This window comes from Rousettus aegyptiacus, unplaced genomic scaffold, assembly GCF_014176215.1.
Source record: "Rousettus aegyptiacus isolate mRouAeg1 unplaced genomic scaffold, mRouAeg1.p scaffold_m13_p_5, whole genome shotgun sequence".
NCBI classification, from domain to species: domain Eukaryota; kingdom Metazoa; phylum Chordata; class Mammalia; order Chiroptera; family Pteropodidae; genus Rousettus; species Rousettus aegyptiacus.
In genome coordinates, this window is record NW_023416308.1 from 88228958 (window position 1) to 88241744 (window position 12787).

General features: G+C 48.3%; 1 protein-coding gene across 11 annotated transcripts in view; it reads right to left on the reverse strand.

The window, feature by feature from the left end:
* Positions 1 to 3106: 3106 nt before the first annotated feature.
* PLEKHA7 (pleckstrin homology domain containing A7) overlaps positions 3107 to 12787 on the reverse strand; it is a 205467-nt gene continuing 195786 nt past the window's right edge. For 10 of the 11 annotated variants that reach the window (XM_016139538.2, XM_036221757.1, XM_036221759.1 and 7 more), the window contains one exon: positions 10590 to 11308. In XM_016139538.2, the coding sequence (XP_015995024.2) occupies positions 11286 to 11308 (23 nt within the window). In that variant the 3' untranslated portion in view covers positions 10590 to 11285. Of the gene's footprint in view, positions 5387 to 8803; positions 11309 to 12787 lie in introns of those variants that run through there. The other variant, XM_036221756.1, reaches the window with a different exon arrangement.

A 12787-nucleotide genomic window follows, 5' to 3' on the forward strand; every position in this document is an offset into this window, starting at 1 on the left:
GCTCCAGTTGTTAAAATGATAACTGGCATAATGACAGACAAACAGAAAAGTGCCTAGAAATAGATTTAAATATTTGATTATGACAAAGATGGCACTGTACAGCTGATGGAAATGACATATTCTTCAATAAGTTGGATAACCATATGGAAAAATGAAACCTGGTGTCCACTTCATCTCACTTAAAAACCAATTCCACACAGGTTAATCTATGAAAAGCAAAATAAGCTGCTAGAAAATACCATAGGAAAATATTTTTATGGCTTAGTATAGGAAGACTTTAAATGATGCAAGACTGGCAAACTATAAAAAAGATTTACAAACTCGATTACCTTAAAATTAGCAATTTCATCAAAAGACATTGAAAAGGCAAGTCGCAGAGTGGGAGATATTTGCAGAGCATATAGTTGGTAAGAGGCTCTGACCGATACCTATGCTCCACTGCACACCATCTCAGCCCCCATTTGACTCTAGCCATTACTGCTTCAGGATTTCATTTAAGCTACACCTCTCATTTGATGCCTTTGGGCTACTTAGCTACCCCAAATGTGGGATTTATATGAGTCAGCCATGCATGTGGGATATGGAGACGTGAGGGACTTAATACACCAATGGGGGGCCCTAAGCTAGAGGATACACTCTTTCATACTTCAGGTGAATCATTTTGAAATGCATTTTATATGGGTCTCCAGAATGTCCCAGTGAGATTGAACTCAAGTTTCACACAACAGTGGTCAAACTGATTTGAGAAGGCACCTTTCTATTGTTTTCTCTTTTCCCTTCCATTTCTGTTCCACGGGTTCATTTCTCAAATAAATTATCTACCTGCAAGCCCCTGCCTCCAGCCCTGCTTTCCAGGGATAACTCAAGGCATGATAGGCTTATATCCAGAATCCCTACAAATCAGCAAGAAAAAGATATACAAACCAATAGAATGACTAGAGACTTGACAGATACTTCACAAAAAAGGAAATCCAAATGATCAATTAACATTTGAAAAGATGCTCAGTACCATTAACCCTTTTCCCATTTAGAAAAAAAAGTGCAGCTCGCTGCTGCTAGCGTTAACATCAAACAGGAATGCTACGTTTTCTAGGGTTTGACATTTTCAGCAATTGAGAAGTACTATGTTTCTTGTAAGTGGAAATACCACTACTAAAAATGCTATAAATAGAATGATGTCATTTGTTTTGGAAGACTATTGATATACTAGAGCGATGCAAAAATAAAAGCAAGATAGTTCATGGCAAATTTGGAGGTAAGGTTAGAACTTTCAACTGTGAGATATTTCGGGGTTAAAGCTACAGCAGCAAGTGCCTCTAGCAAGTATTCTTGGGACAAATAGAATAGGTTAATAAACGGAAATGCTAATAAACCTATTTCATATACATCAAAACGGCTAAAAAAAGGTTTTGTTGAGTATATTATCTATCGTCATGTAACAAATTACCCCCAAAATTAACAGCCCATAAACATTTATCTCATAGACATTTATCTCATAGTTTCTATGAGTCATGAATCTGGGCTTAGCTGGGTACCTCTGGCCACAGGTCTCTCACAAAGCTGTAATGAACTTGTCAGCCAGGGCCACAATCATCTCAAGGTTTGACTGGTGAGAAGACGCACTTCCAAACTCACCCGTGGCCATTACAGCTCTCAGTTACTCCCTGGCTGTTGGTCAGAAATGTCAGTTCCTTCCTTGTGGGCCTCTCCACTGGATAATTCACATGACTTCCCTCACAGTGAACAAGCAAGAAAGCAAAGGAGGGTACCCCAGACAAGCCATGGTCTTTTTGTCACTTCGTCTCAGAAGTGACACCCTGTTATATTGTCTTATCCTATTTATTAGAAGCAAATGGCTTCTAAGCAAGTCACTCCTGACACTTATTATACAGGAGATTGGTGGGGACCATCTCAGAAGCCGCCACCACAGCGAGGATGTGCAGGAATCTCACATACTGGTGGTAGGAGTACAAATTTGTACAAATTTGGCATCTTCTACCTAAGTTGAAGGTATCCTTATGTCCTAGCCAACTCTGCATCTAGGCATATTCCAAAAGAAATATGGTACACGTGCACCAAGGGACATGGATAAAAAATGTTTATAGCAGCATCATTTGTAATAGCTCCAAACTGGAAACACCCTGATGTCCTATAGAATGCGTTAATAATTGTTGGACAGTCCTACAGTGGATACTACATAACAGCAAAATGAATGAAATATAGTTACATGGATGAATATCCTAATCATGTTTAGTGGAAAAAAGCCAGAGACAAAGGAATACATTATTCCATTTGCACACGTTTCAGAAAACAAAGCTATATATAGTATTTGGCGATGCCTGCTTAGATAGTAAAACTATAAGGAAAAGACAAGCAGTTACCACAAAAGTCAGGAAGGTGGTTATCCTTTTTGGGAAAGGGCCTGCTGCGTGCTTCCCAACAGGTATGAGCAGGGCTTGTGGCATTCTGGCAAACTGACTTCTTGATCGAGGTGGTGGTTACACACCTATTTGTTTTCTGATCATTTACTGGGCTGTAGTTATTTTGTATACCTTATATATTTTGCCATAAAGAGAGCTTTCATAAAACCACACACAAATCCACACTCTATTATCCAGCCATGTACAAAAGCAGGCTAGCAGAGGTCCTGGACTGAGGTATGTGAGCTAGTTCTGCTTTCAGGACTTCAGGAGGGAAATCCTGTCTGCCTCAACTCTTGATGGTGCCTGGTACTGGAAAAAAAGGAAGGCAACAGGGCTGTGCCTCCAGGCTGTCTGCAGCAGTTTTTAGCCCAGAAGGAGCTGAGGCCTCTCTGCCTGTGAGAGAGCCCAGTGTTCTCCCACAGGGCAGGAGGCAAGTGCGAGGAGGTGTGGACTGGCCCTGGGGTCAAGAGTCAGGGAAAGGGAGCCTTTTTTGGAGCAGTCACTGGAGCTTGGCTCTCAGACAGCCAGCTTGCCCCATGTGACTTTTGGGAGAACATGCAAAAACTCTCTCTAACCTGCACCCCCACCTCCGCCAGAACTTCAATGAAAAGGTCAAGGGAATTTTCCTCTCCTTTAAATGGAAGGAATCTTTCTTGGGCCCAGAAAGAATTATTTATCAGGTGTTCGCGGCACTCCGCATGCCGTTACAGGGCCCAGTGTGCTCTGAGGCACAACAGACAACTTTCTTCCTGAAAGCGCAGTTTATAGGCCAACTTCAAAGCCCAGGTCCTCAGAACAGGGCACACAGCTCCAGTTTGGGAATTGACATCAAAAGGGAATGCACAGGTTGATCTGATGGCGGGGTGGACAGCCACAGGCAAGAGGGGGAGACCTCAGAGGATTCGCCTGTCCTCAGTCCCTGGAGAGTTCGGGGAGGCAGCCTGGCAGTGGCACGGCCTTTCGAACTCCAACTTCAAAAGCCCTGGGCCATTGCTTTAGTAGCTGCGGGCAACTGTCTAAAATGGCAGACAGATGTTGGAGGGCAGAAGACCGGGGCAGAGAGACAGCAGATGACCCCAAGCTGAGTCAGAGAAAGACAAGGTTTAAATGTGGAAGAACCCCATGGAGCCCTGCTATTCATAATAAGGATCACACATGCGGGCAAACCAGCACGGCGACCACTGGCTGAGTGCTCCCATGCCAAGGATAGTGCTTAAGGATGACCTCATTTAATCGTCACAGTCACCCATGGAAGGTAGGTACTATTATTTCATTTTTCAGAGGAGAAAACCGAAGCTCGGGGAGGCTCAGTGACTTGCCCAAGGTCAGAGTTAATAAGGGCAGATTTAAATTCCACAGTCTCTGTTCTTACCTACAACTCAAGGAACTTAAAAATAGAGCACTAGGGATGTTTTCTGAAGGCAGGAGTATAAAACACGGAACAGAGCAGAGACAGGTGAAATCACCTGAAGCTGAAGAAGAGCGAAAGCTCCCTGGCCAACAGGGGCTTGACTTGTTCATTCTCTCATTCATTTAACAAATTATTTTTAGCACCTGCTTTGTGGCAGACATTGTTCTGGGCACTAGAGATAATATAATGAGCAAGACAATGTTCTTGCTTTCATGAAGATTATATTTTGTAGTAGACATAGATAATAAACAAGTAAGCAAAAAATGAGAATGTGAAAGGTATTAACAAATTATAACTTAAATGTAGGTAAATGATAATGTGTTTATTTTCGCTATTGTTTCCTATGGGGCCAGGAACCGTGCTTCATGTTTTCTATGTAATAACGCATTTAATCCTCATAACAACTCTGCCAAGGCAGTTGGTATTATCAGTCTTTATCTTACAGGTGAGAAAACTGAGGCATGGAGAGGTTCAGTAAATTTCCCAAAGTCACAGGGCTGGCAACATGGCACCAGGATAAGGTTCTGGGCAGCCTGGCTCCAGAGCCTGTGCTCGTTACCGCTGCCTCCTTTCCATGATGTCAGCCTATTAAGAGCGACTGGCCAGCCATGGCCACAGAGAAAGGGGGCACCTGAGGGGCAGTGCCATCTTATTGTGTCCTGAGAAATGTGGGCCCCAGCTCTGTGGGATGGGGGCATCCTGCAGTGGTGGCAGCAGCTCAGGCTGGCACTGCTCCAGCGACAGCGGGACAGTCTAAGATTTCCTTAGTCCCAAGACCACCAGGCAACCTCCCAAGGAAGACCTGACCCCTTCTAAGGAAGGACACTCTAGCCTCATGGGCATGTGACATGGGCAGAGAACACTACTATCCTGGCAGTTGGATTCTTAACCAGTTTTCTCCAGTCAGTGCCATCGCAGCCTAGAGACAGTCCCACTCTTGGTGCTGACAGATTTGGTTTCTGAGCCCCGAAGCCTCTCCTTGGGATCCCAGGCGATGCTGTCGGATCACAACCACGACAGCTGCTCCCAGGCACCGAACACCTACTGTTCACTAGGCACCGTGTCAGGCGCTCTCTCCTGGGTCTCTCTTCAGGCTCTGTGAGTTCACGGTTCTCGGCGGGGAAAATCCTATCTCAAGTCACCAGGGATCTGGGCCCACAGGACAGTTCTGTCTACCAAGGTAACAACAGCCAACGTAGTGGTGAAAAGTCCTCTGGAGTCAGATACAAGCTCAGATACTAGCTGTGGAGCCATTGTGCCTCCGTTTTTTCACGCGTAACATGGGAATAATAATACCTACACCTGGGTAGGTTAGATTATGCAACAGTAGAAAGTCAAGCCTAAAATCTCATGAGATGAATACATCAATGTTTATTTCTTATTCATGCAAAGCGGGCTCTCCTGGGCACCCCCTTCCAAGTGGAGACCCAGTACCACTCAGCTTGCAGCTTGTAGTTCCACCATCGAGATATATGTGGCTCCCAGGTGGCACTGCAGGAGAAGAGAGAGCTACGGGGAATGCACTGGCTGGCGAGTCAATGCTTCCGTGTGGCTGTAGGGAAATGAACAAAGGGTCCTGAAGTAGACAGTCTCCAAAGATGGCCACTTACCTATTCCTTCCCTTCCTGTCTGTGCAAGCCACTCTCCCCATCAAGAGGCAGGGTCTGTTTCTCTCCAATTTAATCCAGCTGGCCTTGTGCCTTGCTTTGGTCAACAGAATGTGAAGGAAGTAACCCTGTGCCAATTCTAGACCTACCCACTCTTCAAAAAGCCTGTAAGTTTTGCTCTCCTTGGAAGCCAGCTCAGATAAAAAGTCCAACAACCCTGATGCCGTCATGCTATTAAAAAAGACCAAGCGGCCACACGGAGCGGCTGTGTGTAAAGATGGAGATGCCCAGCCAGCTCCCAGCTCATCCAGCCGTCCCAGCTGGGGTGCCAGACACATGAGTGAAGGAACCACCTTGGACATCTCAGCCCCTCATCACCACATGGAGCAGAACACCTACCTAGCTGAGCCCGGCCCAGACTGCAGAATCATGAGAAATAAGAAGTTATTATTTCGGGCCAGTTCACTATGCAGCAATAGAAAGAGGATATGTGTGCCCCTGAGGGCAGGGGAGGGGGGAACACTGAGAATGTGTCTGAGTCCCAAAGCAAGCGCCTGAGCAGAAGCTCGAAGTGGTTCTCCCCTGGGCTCTGAGTGAATGAGAGCATACGTGCCCTGCTTTGGGGCCTAAGGGACACAAAATCAGGGAGCAAAAGTTCTGCTGTGCGTGCAGACTGCAGCCTGGGGTTGGCTGAGCTCTGCGGAGCGAAACTTACTCATCTGGCACTTCAAGGGTCTGCAGCCCAGGACAAGGGTTGCAAGCTAGGCAGGGATGGTCTTCTCAGGGCAGCACACAGGGAATGGTTTTGTAGCCCAAGAGATCAAGAAGCCGCAAGTGAGAGAACTCCAGGTTGACAGGACTATCGGGAGCTCACATAAGATACGTCTGGGGACTCCTGGAAACGCCCAGAGGACACCCAGAAAGAGGAACCCCGTGTGAGCAGAAGGAAGCAGAGGTCATGAAGTTGAGTTGTTACTGTCCTTAGGACCTTGTGTGTGCCCATCTGGCTAGCGTGGCCCCAAGAAACACAGGAAAGAACAGGAAGGCCTGAAAGTGATATCCAAAAAAGCTGAATTCAGAAGCTAGGTGAAACATTCTTGGGGGGCGAAAAGGGGGTGGTTGGAATCTGAAGGGGGCTGGTGTGGGCAGAGAAGATGCCCAGAGAAGTCCTATCTATTACTGTAGTTCCAACTCTGTTGCGAACCTCCCCAGGCCAGCCTTCTAGGCTGGAGCTTTGGCAAGGACACTGAGGATTTTGCTGAGATGCCCAGGCCCTGGGTTCTCTGGGCACAGGACTCAAGTTTCCAGCTCTTCCCAGGGGCGATTCAGTCTCTGAACCCAGATTCTGGGCCCGGGAAGGAAGTGGTTTCTAGATCCGAGAGGTCTCTAGAGGCAAAGAGAGACTCAGACCAACAAAGAACCAGGAACTCAGTCAAAGGGGGCTGTGTGCCTTCGGTGGGCTGGGACAGCCGTGTGTGTGTGGGGGTGGGGGGGAGGGGACCGTGTGGATGATTCCAGGGCCCTGGGCCAGAATGGTGAGAAGGACCATTGCTATGGACCACACAACTAGCAAAACGTTTCCAAGACATCAAATCAGCTAAGGATTGGAATGGGGCTCAGCGGGAAACCATCTGCGACTAATTAGCAATGACAACTCAGAGGCTGAGGACAGTGGCAGCTTGTCACTCCGTGCTCTCCGCCAAGGGACTGTACCTCTCACTCTTTCTCACTTCTAAAGCACAACGTAAGAAAAGGCAAGTGGCTGAGCAGTAAGGAGCTCCTTACTCATGGGGACAAAACCCTTGTCCACAAGGAGCCCCTAGCAAGCGCTTCCTGGCTCTCCACGTAAAACCCTTCAAGAAGCTCAACTAGGAAGCCTCTTCCCTGTCCCCTAGGCTGTCCCCAGGGTGCTCAGAGAGACCCTTTCTTAGGGTCTGTGTGAGCTGTGCCACAGCCGGGGCTCAGCCTCTCATGCCAAAACACAGCCCCTCCTGGCTGGTCAGCACGCTCCAACCACACCCGCACCCTCTGCTGAGCAGCCATGTCCACCCTGCCTCATGACCTCTCTCCAGCCTCATCTGCATCTGACATCCCTTGTTGGGCTGTGGCAGAGGATACGCGACAGACTCATATTAAAAATGCCCTTTAAAATTCAAAAGCTTTGAACTAAAGAAATACCTAGCAAAGTTTTCATGGAAAGTTCAGATCCGCTGGTTCAATTCACTACACTTAGATGCACCTTTTCGAATAATAGAGAAAAAATTCAACAGGGTCAGACCCAATCAATATGCTTGTTCAAACGGAATTGCGGGAACTGTGATGTGCACGTATTTGTACTCTGCCTTTGTACCCCGCCACTCGCTCTGAAGAAAGGTTTCTTTGCTCCGAGAGCAATGAAAGTGGTCGCCTTTGGAGCGGAGGCAGCAAAGCAACGGCGTGTTTATGGGGCTGGGAGGGGCTGCCATTTTTCACATCCCCCAGCCCTGTCTCTTTGTTCTTTTCATAACGGCACAAAATCCACATGGGCCAAGTCCTTCACGCGCCCAGGTGTCTGATGCTGAAGAGGAAGCCGACGGCTCCCAGCATTTGCCTGCCACGTCTCAGAAATGTGATTTGAGGATTAGACAAATAATTTGCCACTTCTTTCCCACCCTTGGTGCGAACAAAAAAAAAGGACTTGCCATGGGAGTACTGTACTGCAGTTGGGGATACCGCCCAAAGCTTAAGATTGGCTCTTGTCTGGCTGAGTCAGGGTCCACATCTGCCCACTCCCCGCCCCTTCCACCCCCAAGCTGACCTTGGGCACACAGAGCCTTCCCTGGCCTTAGACTACGACCTACAACAGCCAGGAAAATTCTGGAGAACCCAGCTTAACTGAAGACGGCCAAGTGGGGAAGGGGACGAAGGGCAGTTTCCGCCCCACGGCCAGACACATAGACAGGCAGTTTGAGTGATGGGAGCAAACAAAAGGCCCTTCTTCACCATCCCCATCCGTTTGGGCACATCTCAGCGTCAATCATCTAAACGCTGCTCTGGACATGTCAGGAAGCTCAAGGGGGGATTAGGAAAAGCTTTTATTCCCAACCCCCGTATTTCAAATTAGATCTTAAAATGTTTTCATTGTTTTCAAGCTAGGCTCAGGTTAAAGTTAAAACTCAGGAGTGGATGTCGACCACAGACGCAGAAGCAGCACATCCACGTCCCCTTTGTCAACCATGACCGTATCATTTAAGACACTGCTCAGGTTCTGTGGTCTCCTATAAATAAGCGAAGCTGATATTGTGGGCCACGTGGAGTCTCCCGTCGTCCCCACCTGGAGGGTCCCTGGTCAGCGAGTACTTTCACAGATGGCCCCATCTTACCTCAAGTAACAAGAGTCCTCTCGAGGGGGGTGAGAAGGGGACTATGCCATGCTGCCCGCTTACACATGATGCAGCTGGAACGCGCCTTTTCCAAAATGCACATGCTCTTCATCGAGTCTGAGTTTGGGACCTGTCATGCTCTCTGAATATTGAAATTTGGGCCACGCTTCTTACAGAACAGGCTGCATCTCTTTCCTGCTAGAGCTGGAGAGAACAGTTAAGAGAGTCGCCATGTTCCCTCTTACACAGGATCGTGTGTGTGAAACAGAAACTGAGACCAACAGTAAGAAAACCGCTGACACGTTTTCACGGAGAAAAGGTCTACAGACAGCAACCTGTGTCAGGGGTATTGCCCCCTGCACCTTGTTTTTTCTCTTTTGTACTCAGTCGTGGAGGAAGCCTCCTCCCTCTAACCCCCTTCCATCTGTTATGGAGATATCTCCAAGCAATGTTTAAAACAAGAGGGTGCTTTTTATTTTAAAATTCAAAAAGAGATTGGTAGCTAAAAGAGCAGCAGTGTCTCTGTTCAGAATGCCTTGGAATCTATTTCCCCCAGTTTAAATAGCTGGAAAGTCACTCTAAACCTCCGGTGCTCTTCTTGGCAACAGAGAAAAACTGCTGTAACAACAAACTTGGAAATATACACAACCCTCAACTGAACTGGCCTCTTGCCTTCTGTTTTAAGCATTCGTCACAAGTCAAAATGAATTAAATACAAATCTAGCTTGCAATGGTCCGTCACTAACCCACCTCATTGGCACGAGCAGACGGCGTGTGGGTTGGAAGGGGGCCACTGGCGTCCCTCCTGCTTTCCTGGGTTGCAGTGTGCCTGCCAAACCAGCCCCACACGGAGTCCACAGCCCGGTGGCTCCTCCGTGGGGGTGGGGGAGCAGCAGCGGGGTCCAGAAGCACAGGCCTTCTTCCCCCAGGCCTCCGAAGTCAATCAAGTGTCAAGGAACTGTCATCGGGGAAAACATTTCACAGGTGAACACAAGCAGGATCAAGAGGTGACAGTGGGGATTTTCCAAAGAAATGGAGAAAAAAACTAACACAGGCCACTCATGAGAACAGAGCCAGCAAGAGGCAAGAAGTCTATCAGGTTAATATTTTAATCTGTACATCACATTTTTTTTTTGCAAACCATTACGCTTTTATTTAAATTAACTTTTCTTGCAAAATATTCATTTCATTTTTCCAACAAAATCTTATAAAGGCAAAAATAAAATCTTATTTTGGCAAATGTCATGAAGTCGATACTGGCAACATATGGAGTTAGTTAAAAATAGACGTCGATTTCTAAATATAGTCAAGATTTTTTTCTGACCATAGTCAAAGACAAATTTTCACTTAAAGTGTGGCTCCACCCAACGGAGGTTTTTTAATATTTTTTTTCCTTTGAACATTTTCTGTATGAAGAATATCATGAGCTTATGACTTAAATAAAGGGCCTGGCTTGGCAACCCCTTCCTCATTTTGGGCTGGAAGTCAAGTCAAAGTCCTGCCATCGTGCCCCTGCTGGCTGCTGGCCATGAGGGATGGTGGGGACACACTGCCAGCCCCCCTGCCACCAGGCCAAGTCCTGGGAAAGCTGACTGAGGTTCTCCAAGGGCAGGCAGCAAAGCTCCCAGGATCCCTATCACTGCCCAGTGTGCTGTCAAGCAGGTTTAGGTGGGTGCCACCCAGTCTGGGACTTTATTGCTTATGATATAATAAAAGGTGCTTCCTCTCACCTTTTCTATATTTCAAAGTGTATTTTTTTAATTAAGCAAACTACTTTTTTTTTTTCTTTCTGAGACGAGCCCTTCGCTGAGAGAACATCATTGGCGGGTTGGGAGCCAAAACTCTTGACAACACTGTTGCCCCGAAACCAAACCCCAGCGGTCAAGGCACAGACTTGGGCTCCACACGCCATCCCAGTGGAGTGTGACACCCCAGAGCGGGTCATCAGGCCAAGGGCTCCTCGCCCCCCAGGATGCACGCTGATGAGCCTAATGCTGGAATCCACCAGAGGAACAGTCTCAAACCCGACCTTCACCTGAGTTCATCGGATGTTGGAGTGGCCTCTGCTTGCTCTGCCTGCCCTTCTCCCCGACCCACACCCACACCCACACCCACATCTACCACCCAATGGCCCCTGGATCTGTATGTGCAGCTCCAAAATCATGCATGCTCATCTTTCCAGCCACTCAGCCCTTGAGGTGAAATTATAAAATATATTCTGATTTAAAATACAGTGTCAGTATTGTAGTGTGTATCAAAAGTGCATTTGTCATATTTAAAAAGGAGTGAACTAACACAAATCGGGGGGTAGGGGTGAGGACTGAGCCCTGTGATCGACACCCACAGTTGGAGGGCTGCTTCCTCCCCCCGCCAGAACCCCTGCTCGGCTGCAAGGGATTTCCTTTGGGGGGAAAAGTCAATCTTCTCAGAGGAAGCTGGTTCCACTGGACCCTGGCTCCAGATTTCTCCTCCGCACGCTGCATCACGGGTCAGTCACTGCCTGGGCTGCCAAAAAGCACAGGAGACAATGAGAAACTGGCAAGACCCTGCCCATGTCTGGGGAGCAGGCAGTGGGCAAGTCCACGCACACATGTAACAAAAAAAAAAATGGCAGGCTGACAGACACAGAGCAGTAGAGCAGAGGGCTGGGGCAATGCGGCCGCTGTGAGGGGACCCTCGGCTTCTAGAAGTCACAGGCACTTGAGCCCACCCTTCCTCCAACTCGACCATTTCTAGACAGTTTGCCAGATAGGTGCTAGCTCCTAAATTGGGTCCCTGCTCTGACAGAGCAAAAAAAAAACCCAAGAAAAGAAGGCTCTGGGGTCCATCCAGTTCTGGCCTTTCTCTTCTTTTGCTGAGCAACTTGTGGTAACTCTGTCAGGCCTCAGGAGCCTTATTTTTTTTTTTAAATCTAAAATCAGGATGGTCATACCTACTCCTTAACGAAGATTCTGGGAGCTGAGAGGAAATGCGGATGTGCTCTGAAAAGAGCATTAAACACCTATTTCACATCCACGGGACGCCAAAAGCTGGGAGAGGACGAGAGCCTCGCCCCTGCCTGACTTGGACAGTGTCACCACACGCGGATCTCCAGGAAAAACTACGCACCCGACCATGGCCCCAGCATGTCCCTGCAGCCTTCACAAAAAACCCAGCTGGAGCATTTCTGCGTGGTTCTTCAGTCATGGGATCTCTATTCCACACCTCCCGAGAACCTAGCCCAAGCAGGCCGGCCCCTTCCTTCCTTCTCAGGCCGGCAGGGCCTGCTGACTCCACCTGAGGCTGGGTGAATGCCGGGTTGGCTGGTAGACACCTGCCGAAAACCATGTCCTTCATCCCCCTATGTACACACTCTGTCCCTTACTTCATGCCCTTGTCCTTGTCCAAACACCTGGAGCTCCTGAGGGGGACCCAGATGAGTCCATGGGTAGGGATGGAGAACAAAGATTCTGAGCTTGCAGTGAAGGGGTTCAAATCCTGGCTCTGACACAGCTGTGACTTCTTGGGCAAGTCCCTCAAGGTCTCTGAGCTTCAATTCCTCATCCGTAAAATGTGGGTGAACATCTTCATCGGGTTGTTGTGTGGATCAAAGGAGATGCTTGGCACAATGCCTGGCATGCCGTAAGAACTTAACAATGTTAACCGTAAGCATATATAAAGGAAAGAGAGGGGAAACCCCCACAAAATGACAGCGAGGTGAAACATTGTAGAAAGGACTGCTGAGACGTCTGATCTGACCTCTCCCTGGCAGGATGAGGTGACTGGGCTCAGAAGCAACGGGCCTGGGCCAAAAACTCGCCACAAGACTGGACGAGACGCCTGGCCTCCCGAATCCTGGTCCTGTGTTCCCTCCCTAATCCCACACCGCCTCTCATCACTAATGCTCACATGGGGAGGACTCAGAAGGGCTCGTGCTGGAACCTTCTGAATGGCTGAGGGCCAGTTTCACATCGCCCTGGGCGGCCTCTCCCTGAAGCTTCCCTT